Source organism: Pongo abelii, chromosome 9, assembly GCF_028885655.2.
Source record: "Pongo abelii isolate AG06213 chromosome 9, NHGRI_mPonAbe1-v2.0_pri, whole genome shotgun sequence".
Classification (NCBI taxonomy): Eukaryota; Metazoa; Chordata; class Mammalia; order Primates; family Hominidae; genus Pongo; species Pongo abelii.
This window is the reverse complement of record NC_071994.2, coordinates 80,817,080-80,831,559: the sequence shown is the minus strand read 5'-3', so window position 1 is coordinate 80,831,559 and position 14,480 is coordinate 80,817,080. Positions and strand designations below refer to the sequence as shown.

The window sequence follows — 14,480 nt, the reverse complement described above, 5'->3', positions numbered from 1 at the left end:
AGAGTCTCACTAGTGGTTGTTCTTAGATGATATGACTCAAGTCTTGGAGAAGGAATTAACAGAGTTTAATGTTGAGTAACAGGGTTGAAAGAGACATCAGAGAACATTGACTTTAACTCCCTCTCCTGCATGTTTACAGACAGGACAACTGGAGCCCAGAGAAGAGAGGTGACATCACACACATCATAATCACAAAGAAAGTAATTACATGGCCTGGACTAGACTCTTCAGCCATTCCACATGGCCTTGTGAACCTAGAGCACTTCTGCCTTCTCCTAATGATTTATCCTCCACCTAGAAGTGTAGTATGAGTACTTACTCAGATTTAAATAGGCTGCAGCAGTACCACAAAGCTTAGAAGAGCGTAATAACTTGTATGTCACTTTACAGTTTGCAAAGCAATTGTGCATCCACCCAACAACACTGTGAGGAATGTGGCCTTATTATCCACTTACTATTCCCTCATGATAAGGAAAAGGAAGCTTAGTGAGTATTTTGCAGAAGTCACACAGCTGGCTGGTCGCAGAAACTGCCAGAGTATGTGAGGTCTGGCGACATTAGAGCTTCTCACTGTGTCCAGATCTCAGACATATGGCCCATTGTAGATCCCTGTAGCCCTTCAAGTTATCTAAGATCTCCGGGTTACTCTTCTTTTCCAATTTGCTGGGTTTAAAACAACACATTTTAAATTAAACTTGAATTTCAAGTTTCATTAAGAATGCTACAGCAGTGTTTTTAAACTATGAGACAAAAAAAAAAAAGCTACACTTTGGGAGGCTGAGGCGGGTGGATCACTTGAGGCCAGGAGTTTGAGACCAGTCTGGCCAATATGGCGAAACCCCATCTGTACTAAAAATGCAAAAAATTAGCTGGGCTTGGTGGTGTGCACCTGTAATCTCAGCTACCTAGGAGGCTGAGGCATGAGAATCACTTTAATTTGGGAGGTGGAGGTTTCAGTGAGCTGAGATTGTGCCTATGCACTCCAGCCAGGGCAACAGGGGAGGACTCTGTCAAAAAAAAAAAAAAAAAATGGGGGAGCCAAACAGTACAACTGAGCCAGGGAGTAGCTTTATTGGTTTGTTTTTGTTTTCATGTATGGTTGTTGGCTAGATTTAAAAATGGAAACAAGATCCCTCATGTGACTCAGTGACCACTAGTCTCCTAATGCTCTCACCTTGGGCACTGGCTCCTGAGAGGGACCAGAAGGTAGACAAGCAGAGGGGCCCTAACTCACCTACTCAAAGTGAAGCCTCTATGTGCCCCACTTGACAAAGAAGGTGTACCCCATTCATACTGTGTGCTTTGAGAAGCCCCTTATTAAGTACAGACCCATGCATCTTCTGATTTTATCCTCTTATGGGGATGTTTATTCATGCCCATTTCAAAGATGGTGACACCATGTCCCAAAGATGCTAAGTCACTGTAAAATGAGGATAATAATGCCCACCTTGCAGGGCTGCTAATGAGGATCACAGGTTATATATTGAAAGGCCCTGAGAGGCAACATAGCACAGTGATTAAAAGTACAAGATCTGTACCCAGATTGTCTGGATTCAACTCCTGGCTCCCTGATTTGCTCACTTGTGTGACCTTGAGTGACGTACTCAACTTCTCTAAGACTTAGTTTATCAGCTACAGATATCAGTTGTTTCTCCTGCTCCTTTCCACCTGCAATCACAGCAACATGATATTTATTATAAAATATGTATTTGTAAATAATTATTTTTAAAAATTGGAATTATGTCCTCTAAAATTTTACATCCTATTTTTTCACTTAAGATTATGGTATATTTCTCTATATATTATGTTTTCATCTTTTTCATTTTCTTTGTTAAAGTCTGTATTCCAAACTGTTACACGCTCTTTGCTAGAAAAGAATCCAAACGTACATAAAGGAAAACAGCCATTTTTGAGCACATTCCTGAGTGCCAGGCACTGTGCTAGACACTTTGCATACATCATCTCCAGCCTTTACAACAAAGTTGCAAGGCACACATTTACATACAGGGAAACTAAGGCTCAGAGAACTGAAGTGATTTGCCCAAAGTCACACAGTGGCTTAGCGGGAGAGCTAGGATTAGATTGGAACCTATGCTTTTTAAAAAGCCTCCAGGATGAAAACTCCACTGGATTTTAAGCAACCAGTCCTCTTCTGATAAAGGATCTTTAAGCAGCTTCAGGGTGTGATAATCTCTTTTGGTGCTCTTGTTCCCATGAAAAAACAATCATGGGTTGCAATAGATAATTTAGAGATGCAACCTAGAAGGAGAAATTTCAGGAAAACTGAGAACAAAGGTCTCTGTCTTCCCTTTTCCTCCTCATCTCTTATTGCTGGAAGGGAGAGTTCACATAAAGCCAAAGAATTTGGTCACCCTTCAAACTATCTCTAAACCACATTTCTCATGGTAAGAGACAAGAGAGAAATTGACCTTTAAAAATCTTGTGTTCCAACGGGAAGATAAAGACTTTGAAAGCCTTTTGAAAGAAGGCACAGAATTTATTATAGCAAAAGACAAAATCTTCTCCCCAGTGTGTACAGAAGGGGAGACACATTCCACCTTCCACCCCCAGGGCCTTCTCAGATGCTATTGTAAAACAGTTCTGTGGCCAGACTGCAGACAAGAGCGAGATATGGTTGGCTAATGGGTCGTCAAGCCAAGGAAGAGTTAAGCCTGCAAAAAGACTGATGGGCTTGCTATACACTGTCCATGGGGCTGTGAGGTTAAGGAACCATGCAAACAACTACAGTACAAAGAGTTTACTAGGCCACAGATTGCCCCACCTTGCCCCCACCCACACCCCCATTCTCCTTTTTATCCTTGCCCATCCTTCCAGATTCAGTTTAAGCATTCTGTCTTCCAGGAAATAATCCAGCCCCCAGCCTGAGTTGGGGTCCCACCTTTGGGCTTCCACAGCCCCTTCTGCTTCCTTCTTCTCCAGCACGCAATTGTCTCTGCCCCACTACACCAAATCCTTTAGAGGCGTGACTCTTTTATTCCTGAATATCCAGTGCCTAACACAGGGCCTGCCAGCCACATAATGGCTGCTAAGTGAACGTTAACAGGTGTGTTCCCTATGTCTCTTTTCTAAGGAGAGGGATGAGCTCCTCCTGTAGGGAATGGTTTCCACCACACCCCATGGCCCTTGATGGGCCCTGTCAAGCTGATGGAGCTGTCTAATTTGAGATTCTCACATAAAAAATGCATGCATTTATTCATTCATTCAACCATTGTGATGCTTACTGTGTGCAAAGCACTGTGCTGTGCATTTGAGATACAGAAATAAACGAGTCAATTTCTGCCCCATGTGGAGAGGCGACAGGGCTTGGAAGCCAGAAAATCCGGAGCATTGCTGTAAAGAGTTGTCCACTGTGGAATTGTGCCTAACAGCTCAATGTACAGAAAGATAATGGACCGAATTCCCAGTTCCGCTCTTTAACTAGTGGTATGATGTCAGGGAAATTACATAACCTGAGCCCCAGTGTCCTTATTTGTAAAGGTGAGAAGGTTGGCCTTGCCCCCATCTTTAATAGCACGCTCCTGCATACCTTTTACTTCCTGTGAAAGTCACAGCAAGCTGGCCACCAGGGGAAATGGGTCTCTGGTGTGTAAAGGCCAGGAGGTGGCCATCAGTCAGGCCCACAGCCTTGAGACTGCCCCATGTACCCTTGGCCTCCCTGATGAGGACGCAGACACAAGAAAGGGAAATGAGGGGCCCAAGGGCCCACCAGTCACTGGCCGCCATTAAGGTCACACAACAAACAGGAAGCCACTTCTAGTCAGGACTGCAATTGTTCACTCAAAGAAGGGCCACGTGGCCAGCAGAGGACTTGGCCTATGTCTGAGCCCAGCCCCTGTCTCCAGAGGGAGCTCCAGAGAACAGCTACCAGCATGGGAAAGACACTCAAATTTCTTTTGTTAACTTACTCGTTCACTCTTTTAGACTCTGGAGCCCTTCAGCAATCCTGAGAGGTTGGCAGAGCCTAGTATCCTGGTTTCACAGGAGTAAATTGCATCTCAGGCATAGGAAGGATGTGCCCAAGGTCTCATGGCTAGAGAGGGGCAGATACAGGGGAGAGGCTAGGTCTTCAGGCATCTAGCTTGGATTTCTTTCTCCCACACACCCCTTTCCCTCGTTCTCCAGGTCATTTGACACCTGCCTGCAAGGCAGGCATCAAAGAGGGATCTCAGTGAGAGTATGGCAGGGCCTTCATCCTCCAGCCAGAGCACATAGACGAAAATGTTAGCAGAAGCCAGCCCTCCATGCACCAGCAGCATGTGAGCACCACAGAGCTTCAAGTTCAAGGGTCAGGAGTATGTGAACCACTTTGGATTGTTTCATTGAGTGCCCCCAGATGCTGCCCCCCCTTCTTTTTTTCCCCTTTTCTTTGCCCTCCACTCCCCATCAGGGGCCACTCTTGAGTGCGGCATTGCTGCATCCCTAGCCTCCAGAGCCTGCCTGGCCTTTTTGACATTTTCTTCTGCCTCTTTTCACTGTCACCATGTAAAAGGGGACGTGTGTTTAGAACTTTGAGGAAAAAGGAAATTTCCAGGAAAAAAAGTTATTTCCCAAAAGCTGGGGTTTAGGAGGGTTTTACAGAAAATTTGAAGGACACAGAAGCAAACCCTCTGCTTTCCTAATTTTTTTTTTCTGCTGTGATAATGAGGGTCTCTGAATGGGAATAGCAAATAAACAAAACACAGAGAATTTATAAGTCAACCAACTTATGTATAATACATAATTAAGTGAGATATGAAGTATTTGGAAACTATAAATGTTTCCAAGCCACCCAAAAACCAGAGAATCCCCCAAACTCTATATTAATATGTTTCTAGTCTATCCCAAAAATTACAATTCTGTCCCTAAAGCATGCTTTTTTTTCCTTTTAATGAGAATCTTCTAAAATTTGTCATCTATGCCTAAGAAAATTAAATTGGGAGCCATTCCCCATCACTGTAGAACAGCCATATGCACTGTTTCAGGCCACCATATGCTACATTTGAAAATATAAAGAGGGTTTTACTCAGAAGCTGGTCTTGTAAACTGCAGCCTTTGAAAAGAATGCTGTAAGCCCTACTCATTTGTGTGTCTCATTTATATAGGATTGCCTCCATTGGTAGAAGTTTTGTCCGCAGTTACTACTCAGCAAATATTTGTTAAATAAATGATTAGGAAGCATCACCACAGGAAGCTATAGGCATTAATCACTCCCACCTGTGAAGCATGGAGTAAGACATTCCACAGTGCCAGGGCCTCTCATAAGAGCACAGTTTATGTGATATTTCCATTGCAGAGGACCCCAGTCTGCAAATCCCCAGAGGCCTCTACTACCCTAATTTACAGTGCATTGCTATGACCATGTTTATCCACTTCAGTTCTCTAAGGCCCAACTGCATCATCCAGAAAGGGTTGTCAGGTAATGTGCATGTAGGGAGGGGCCAGCGTAGGGCCTGTTACCAGAATGTGGTTCAAGGGAGGCTCCTGGGCAGGAGCTAATAGTAACTATCATTTGCCAAGTACTTGCTTAGTTGCTAGTTATCGTGCTAAGTGCCTCACATCCATGATCTCGCCTCATCCTCACAGCATCTCTATGAAGTAAGTTTGATGATTCACTTTACAGATGGGAGAACTGAAGCTCAGAGCTCTTGCTGGAACTCTTATTTTCAGCAAAATGGCCAACTAGATCATACAGAGATTCTCTGATGACAAAGTACAACCGTTTGTATATAAAATTGAGCAAAGAAGAAAAGGGAGACAAGGGAGCCCTGGATTCTAGAAACAAGATGAAGCTGATGGGCCTGAGCAGTGGGCACAGGAGCCCAAGCTACAGCAGGCCTGGGAGACGTGCAGGATCATCAGCGCCAGGGAGACTCAGAACAGAATAATTTCAGAGTCAGCAGACAGGGCACATCCACAGTGGGAGGTTGGAACTGAGGCCCCGCATAAAGCTGGGATTCTCAAAGGCTGCAAGTCATGTGAGAAAAGGACTAAAAAAACAGTGCCTACTAGACCAGAAGGATGACATGGAGGCATTTCTCTGCCATGGCTTGTCGGGGCTGGGGGGTGTGCTAAGAGACCAAGCCTATACCTCAAAAGACCTTGAAATCTAAACTCACATACTAGAGCAGTCCTAGAACTCCAACCTAAGAAATCAACCTGAAAAGTGGTCCCAGACAAATGGTACCCTTGGGGTGGCCAGCTGACGTAATCAGAAAACCACCCTGGGCCAGGCACGGTGGCTTACGCCTGTAATCCCAGCACTTTGGGAGGCCGAGGCGGGTGGATCACGAGGTCAGGAGATCGAGACCATCCTGGCTAACACGGTGAAACCCCGTCTCTACTAAAAAATACAGTAAATTAGCCGGGTGTTGTGGCAGGTGCCTGTAGTACTAGCTACTTGGGAGGCTGGGGCAGGAGAATGGCGGGAACCCGGGAGGCGTAGCTTGCAGTGAGCCGAGATCGCGCCACTGCACTCCAGCCTGGGCGACAGAGCGAGATAACGTCTCAAAAAAAAAAAAAAGAAAGAAAGAAAGAAAACCACCCTGGAGGGTTAGTTCAACCCTGTAAGATTCCCATAGGAAAGGCAAGCCTTCCAAGAATTAACAGAATCATAGAACACACAGGAAATGATTGACCATGAGCTGGAGTCAACAACTACAACATGCAGAAGGATGACCACTCCCGAGAACTTAAAAGTCTGAAAAAGACTACAAAATGAATACACTTTTAAATGACTAAAGAGAGAAAACGATGTATAAAAACCACAAAACAAGACAATATCAAGAAAGAAACAGGTGGATTTTGAAAAATTCCAAATAGCCTATCCAGAAATTTTGAAGTAAGATAATTTAAGTTAATGACCCAAAGAACAAATTAAACAGCAGACCAGACACAAATGATGGGAAAATAAGTGAAGCAGAATAGAGATTTGGAGAAACAAATCAGGACAGAATGCAGATAAAAAGATGGAAATTAAGGAAGAGGTTGAGAGACATGAAAGCTAGAAGATCCTTTAAGCATTTAGTAGTTAATTTCCTGAAGACTAGGGAGAAAGGGAGAGGAGAATATTCAAAGAGCTCAAAACCAAACTTTGCAGAACTAATGAGAGACACAAATACTAATTAAACGGCCATGGTGTGGCCTATCAGTTCCTATGTGGAGCAGGCAGGCATGCATGCTGGGTCCCATGCTTGCAGACAGAGTCTCAGTCTAAAAGTTCCTCTCTAGAAAATGTTTGTCTCATTGTCACAAGACATCCAAGGGAAGTTTTGTGCTTCACACTTGGCTGTAGAGACAGATTGGTGAGTCTAAGGAATTAACCATCCTTCTTTTTCCCCCCTATTGTGCATATGAAGAAACTGAGGTTTAGAGAAGTTAAGCAACTTGGACCAAGTCACACAGTTTGCGTGAGAATTGGGAACTGGGGTCCAAATCCAGGTAGTTTGCCTGGAGAGAGGGCTCTCTTAAGCACCATATGGCCACCGATCACAGAATAAAAGGCTCCATCGAGCTCTGTTGTCCTGTAACGTGGATGCTGGATTAGTGGGACAGGCCTGACCTGGGTCAGTCATTTATTCATCCCTCAAACCTCTGTGGAGTACAGTCACTGTTCCTGTCCAGGTCTGGGCCCTGGGATAATGAAATGGATCAGACAACCCCTGATCTCTAGGAGCTCATCGTTTGGGTTGCAGAGTATGGGGGTCAGGGGACGGAGAGAACATCAAAATTACAATACTAGAAAGAGATGTACTGTGATGGAAGTTGACCAAGAGGCTGGAAGAGCACAGAAGAGTAGTGTTTCACTAAGATTCAGAAATTCATGTTCTCTGCTTAAGAAATAGTTCCTAAAAGTCTCTCCAGAGCTTAAAGAACATTATATGCCTCAGAAAGAACTGAGTTCGGATTCTGAGTCAGCTTCTTCACTGACTGCATGACCTTTACCAAGTTGTTTTACCACTTTGAGCCTCTGGTTCCTTTTCTCTAAAATGAGAGTGACAACAGTGGCTACTTCATAGAGGATTCAATGATGCATTCCTTGTAATATATTTAGCAGAATGCCTGGCACTCAATAAATGTGGCAATTCATCATCATCATCGCCATCACTGTAATATAGATATTAATAAGAACAGCTATCATTCCTGGCTAACCTTCTCCCAGGACTAGAGAGCAGACATCCCTTCTCACAGGAAGCGCTCTTTCCAGGTGCCACAGAACTGAATGTTTATAAAAGGGTAAAACACAGGCTTCCAGGGACTGCTTTGGTGGTAAACAAGACCAGGCAAGAGCTAATAAAATTTCAAATTAGCCATGACTTTTCACGGCCCTTCAATTGTGCTAGCTGATTTAATGGTCAACGTCCCTGCTCACTGGGATTGAATAATGGAGCATTTCTGCAGAGTTATGGATGCAACAGCTGAATCTGTCATGCTAACATCAATAGCAGAATGCAAATAAGCCTCAGCTTGGGCTGTAATTATGTGTTTAAGCAATGTCTGACAGGGGCAGCATGAGAATGTGTGATGGAGCCTGCCAACTGCCGGAGAAGACAGGTGCTTTGCTAGGCAGTCATATCTGGGAGCTGGGACAGGAGCCACAAGTTAGGACACAGGTCAATGCTGGGGTGAGGGGAGGCATTCCTTCCGTATCTCAGAGTGAATCTAGCAGGTGAGTAGACAAAGGATGAATGGCTCTTCATGTTGGTGAGCCATGTTTTAGGTTCAGGATTGGGAAGGGAAACTAACCCAGAATTAAGCACTGTGATACCATGTGTCAGATACTATGCTAGATTTGGGGACATAATGCTGCACTTTTTATCTATATAACAGATACTTGTATGACACTTACTCTTATTATCCCCCTTTAAGAGATATGGGGAACTGAGGCCAGAGAGTTTAAGTAACTTGCCCAAAGTCACACATTAGTAAGTTTCAGTGCCAGGATTTGACCCCAGACAGTCTGTCTCTGGAATCCATACTCTTTATCACTATCTGCCTTCAAGGAGACTATAAGCTTTTGGGCACCATGCAGAAATGGGAGAGAAACAGAAAGGCTTTTTGTTACTAATTTATTAAGGAAAAAACTAGGTTTTAGGGCAATCAAGTAGCTTACCTGAGGCCACCCACTAGCAAGGAGGATCGGGGACACCAAGTCTAGCCAATGCATTTGCAATACTTTGGTGGACAGCTTCTGTATTGTAAACTCCATGGAGAAAACTAGAGAAGTAGGTATATGACTATTACTCCCACATTATTGATGAAATGTGGCTCAGAGAGACTAAGTACAAGAACTTGTCCAGGGTCACTGTTAGGGGCCATACTTGGTCTTAAACTTTAGTCTCTGAACATCATGGTCCTCCTACCATAGCACACTGCTTACCTGAATGGTATGAAGTTACAGTTTTCTGGCTTTTATGGACTGGCATTTGTCACAACCCCTGCTTCACTAGTTAATTCATTCAATTCTCATTCATTTATTTGTATAACAGTTATGTTTTAAGCACTTCCACTAAGTGCTGGAACACAGAACAGATCTGTGTGCTCCCACTGTGGTGAGGAAGTTTGCGAAAGTCACACAGCTGAGACGCAGCAGAGCCAGAATTTGAACCCAGGCAGGAATACATGTCGTTAGACTGTTGTCTACCGACAAAGCACACAGACTGTAACCCTGGGCTTTTCATGTCCCCCACTTTGGGCACTACCTGCTGATCTCTTTGTTATGTATTTTAAGCTGGTCTATTAATATTAGGTGCCTGTAAAAGTACTTTGATATAATGATGCCAAAAATCTGTGATCTGGTGGACTTTCTTTGTACTTTGGGAAGAGAGTAGAGCTATAATACAAGTTCCAGTCCTGAAGAAGCCCATCCCTGTGGTAAAGAGAATTCCCTGCTAATGGCAACTCTGTCAGGGATCTGAAACCATCCAGCAAACTCAAAAAGCACAAATATCCCTGCAGACTCCTCTCACAGAAAGCAGAGCAGGCCTCCAGAGGACCGAGGATTCAGCTGCAGGCCACACGCTTACACTGCGGCTGGGAGAGACGCTGAGAATTGCTGTGCCTTCACTCCCAAAGCCAGGCAGTCACCAGGGCTTACAGTTTTACCTCCTAAATGTCTCTCAATACCATCTACCTCTCTTAATTGCCACTGTTACTACTGCAGTCTAAGCAACCTTTATTTTTCACCTGTGCAACCTCAGCGATGCCCTCTTCTCCTGTCTGGCTCCCAGCTTCCACTGAGGCCCCCTTTGGTTTCAGGAGTGCACACCAGATGAAGTCACCTCCTGCTTAAAAGCCTTCAGTGGTTCCCATTGTCCTGAGCGTGAAATTCAAACTCCCTAACTTGGCCTGCAAGACCCAGCCTGGTGTGCCCCTGTCAACCTCAGCAGCCTCACCTGGTGCTCTTCCACTCCCCTTCTGGCCATCAGCATTTGAATATAGCATCACAAATGTTCATGTGTTATCTCACTTCTGGGTCTTCATACATACAATCTCTTCTATCTCGATGGAAGGAAAAACATACAGTACAGACACTGTACACTTACTGTCTATCTCTCCTAGACTAGTGAGCTAGGACCACATCTGAGTCAGTTGCATCTCTTTGGTGCCCAGCAAAGACTTTGGCTTATATCAGCATTTAATAAAGTTTTTGAATGAGTGAAAAATAGAGAAGAAATGAATTAAGGCATTCTGGATAAACATGGCTGATTGAACACAGCAATATAAACCACATGCTCTGTCACTCCTGCAGATGGCCTGGTGGACTGCATGGACCCTGACTGCTGCCTCCAGCCCCTGTGCCATGTCAACCCGCTGTGCCTGGGCTCCCCTGACCCTCTGGACATCATCCAGGAGACACAGGTCCCTGTGTCACAGCAGAACCTACACTCCTTCTATGACCGCATCAAGTTCCTCGTGGGCAGGGACAGCACGCACATAATCCCTGGGGAGAACCCCTTTGATAGAGGGTGAGTCCGAGGGCCCCAGCTCCAGCCAGGGCTCTCTGAGGGAGAACTGAATCACTCTAGAGCCTCTTTTGGATGAATGGGGGTGGGAGGAAGCCAGGAGAGTGACAGCATCCATGGTTCCTGATGGAATGTCAGGGGAGGCAGAGAAGCAGCCTCAGGTACCTACATTTATAAAACTACTATCCAAGGAGTTTGGAACTTTTAGGAGCAAAGTTTTGTTGCTCCCACTGGGTGACAGATGAAGAGAGTGAGAAACCAAAGGTCCAAGGGGAATCTTGGATCAATACCCACTTTGCAGTCAGCTCTTACTGATCCTGTGGTCTCCAGATGAACTGAAAGGCATTGATGCTGCTCAGCCTCAAAGCAGACATCTAGAAGACTTTGCTAGGCAGGGAGTGGGTACATCTGCTGCCATCCCAGGCCACATGCCCATACAATCTTCCTGTTTTCAGTTGTGTCATCCGTTGGACAATTTTATACGGAGGTCTGTGTCAGGTCCTTTGCTGGGATTGCAGAGATGAGCAGAACACAGTTCCTGATTATTGGTCACTCCCAGTCCACTAGGAAGACAAAAAAAGGGACAGTTACAGTGTGATTAGGCCAGAACTTTGTCCCCAGGGTACTCTGGAGCACAGAGGATGTACTCCTGGGTAGGAGGGAGGCCAGGGCTTTAGAATCAAGTCTTAAAGAGGAGAGATGGTTAACTAGGCAAGGAAGGGAGAGAGTGTGCCAGGGAGAAGGAAGAGCTCATGCAAAGACCCAGAGACACAAAATAGCTCTCTAATCTCTGCACCCTAGATCAGGGCAGTGAACCAGTACAGCGTATCCAAGAGCAGGGATTTATAATCATTTCTTTTGAATGTCTTCCAATGTAGTGGTGCCTCATATGTGCAGAACTTTCTCTAAAAGTCAGTGTGATTAATTCAGCAGTCACTGTGCACCTTGTATGTTCATTTTTCTGTGCCAGAGGGTCCCTGTCCTGAGGGAACAATGGGGTAGTGATGGGGGTAGGAAGGGTAAGGGACATTTTCAAGCTCTATTTAAAGGGGAAATCAGCAGGACTTGGTAACTGATTGTGTCTGTGGGATGCTACAGAGAGGAGTCTCCCGCTTGGATGCCTGGGTAGATTGTGGTATTTTCACCAGGCTGAGGAACAGAGAGCAGGAGCAGGGTGGGAGCAAGGTGATAAAGGTACACATCACAGTAGGCCACCCAAGAGTAAACGTCTATCTGCAGTTAGTAAGTAATTCTGGAGCTCATGTAGAGTTAGGGCTTAGAGTTCTTGATTTGGGAGCCATCAATGGACAAGCAGTTGAAACCATGAGCACACAAAAGTTTGCCCGAGGAGGCCGGGCGCAATGGCTCATGCCTGTAATCCCAACATGAGGAGGCCGGGCGCAATGGCTCATGCCTGTAATCCCAACACCTTGGGAGGCTCAGGCGGGCAGATCACTTGAGCCTGGGAGTTCGAGACCAGCCTGGTCAACATGGCAAAACCCCATCTCTCCAAAAAAACAAAACAAAAACTAGTTGGGTGTGGTGGCAGATACCTATACTCCCAGCTACTCAGGAGGCTGAGGTGGGAGGATCACTTGAGCCCAGAAGGTTGAGGCTGCAGTGAGCCAAGACCATCCCACTGCACTCCAGCCTGGGTGACAGAGAAAGACCCCATCTCAGGGAGAAAAAAAAACCTTGCTCAAGGGGAATGTGTAATGAGGAAAGAGCAGGGACTGAAGAAGAAGCCATGGGGAGCCTCCCTGTGAGGCGGCTGCTATCATCCCCAGAGTGTGACAAGGGAAGCCAAAGAGAAGGCCTCACTGCTGGAACATGATGGAGCAGGATGCAGACATGCAGGTCTGTCAGACATGCAGGTGGAAAGAGCCCCTGCACTTTCCACCACCCTAGCCTATCCTTGCAAGCAGCCGTGACAAGATGAGAAAGGTGAGATGGAGGAAGCCCAGCAAGAGCGTGGCAGAATTCAAACCTCAGCCTTTCTAGAGGTGAGGCTACTTAATGGTCCGAACCCTCCAGCTTACACCCAGAGTACTGAGAAGCTGAGAGGTTAAGTAACTTTCCCAAATTCACAAGACTAGTCAAGTGGCAAAGCCAGAATGAGAAGAAAAGCTATTCATTTATCTTGGCCAGAAATGCCGCTTCTGTCTCTGGGGAGGAAGCTTCCTGCTATTTTCTTCAGTTGTGTGATTTTTGTATGTATGCTTGTAGGCCTTCCCACAGCGTGAGTTTTTTTAATCCACTAGAGATATAGCTAATATTCCTACCAAGGAAATTGTCACTTGCTCAGTCATTCTTTACGGGGCCCATCATGGGATCCAATTAGGGCCATGGCTTGTTGGCTGCCTATGGCTGTTCTGCTTACTGGATGCCCTTGCCATGCCAGCCTGATCAATGCCAGCAGGGACACGTCCCCTGTATGTCCTCCTGGTCACTTCCTGAGCCTGCTGCTTAAGCGCCATGAGTCACTGTGGGACCTGCACACAGGTCTCAGTATTGTTGCTCCAGGAGGTCTGACTGGCCTCAAGGAGCCAGCCAAGTATGGAGTTGGAGAAGCCTGTGCTGGGGAAAATGGATCCCTCAGCAGGAGGGAAGATACAGGCCTCAGAGAGAGGCCAACTTGGGCTTCAGATCCTGGCTCTGCCACTCTAGATACAAAGCTCTGGACAAGTAGCTTAATAGAGTGCATCATATAAATGTCTGTCAACCCCTCTAAACCGAGTCCTCCAGGGAAACACTTCATCTTACACATTTTAGCACTTAGTAGTTGCTGAAAACATATACATATAAATTGCCTTGAAGAATAAAGACATGGAAGAACTGAGGGAGGGAGGAAGGATGGACATATTATCTATTTTACCTAATTTTATACTGAGGATTCAGAGTCCAGAGAGGTTAAATCACCTGCTAAAAATTACATTACAGATTAGTCACAGAAGCAGAAGAAGTCAACTTTGCAGATCATTGTTTATAAATCTGTCACCTTCAGTTGGTTATATACACTTTGAAAACAGAAACCATTCATCTCTCCACACCTGTAATACTTTGGCCAGGGCCAGGGATATAGTATTTGCTCTACAAATGAATAGATAATGGAAGCTTCCAAAATGTTACTGTCTCTTTAAAAAAAAAAAAAAAGTTACTGTAAAAATTCCTTTTACCTAACATTTGCCAGAATCATTATGTACCAGCTCTTCACTGATCTAGATTCAGAAGAAACAGCTATCAGGAAGGACCCCCAAACAGATTCCTGTGTAAAACATGCCCAAGTGACTAGAAATGTAGAAACATGAGGCAGCAGATGCTTTCCTCATTAGACTAACTACTTGGTATTCGATTATCTTGGTCTGGACCAGTAGGACAGTGCTTATTTGCACAGCTGGGATAAAGTGAAATCAACTACCCAGTTTAAGTAGTTGCTTTCTTTCCTCTCATATGAGGGAGTGTGGTATAATAGCAAGTGCCCAGAGTTACAGTCCTGGCTTTACCTCCCACTAGCTGTGT

The 14,480-nt window shown here is 45.2% G+C and overlaps 1 protein-coding gene across 21 annotated transcripts in view; it reads left to right on the top strand.

Moving 5' to 3' along the window:
- The window catches only part of TENM4 (teneurin transmembrane protein 4), a 3,040,222-nt gene that overhangs the window by 2,931,518 nt on the left and 94,224 nt on the right, over window positions 1-14,480 (top strand). For all 21 annotated transcript variants that reach the window (XM_054526090.2, XM_063711315.1, XM_054526091.2 and 18 more), the window contains one exon: window positions 10,748-10,964. In XM_054526090.2, the coding sequence (XP_054382065.1) occupies window positions 10,748-10,964 (217 nt within the window). The remainder of the gene's footprint in view (window positions 1-10,747; window positions 10,965-14,480) is intronic.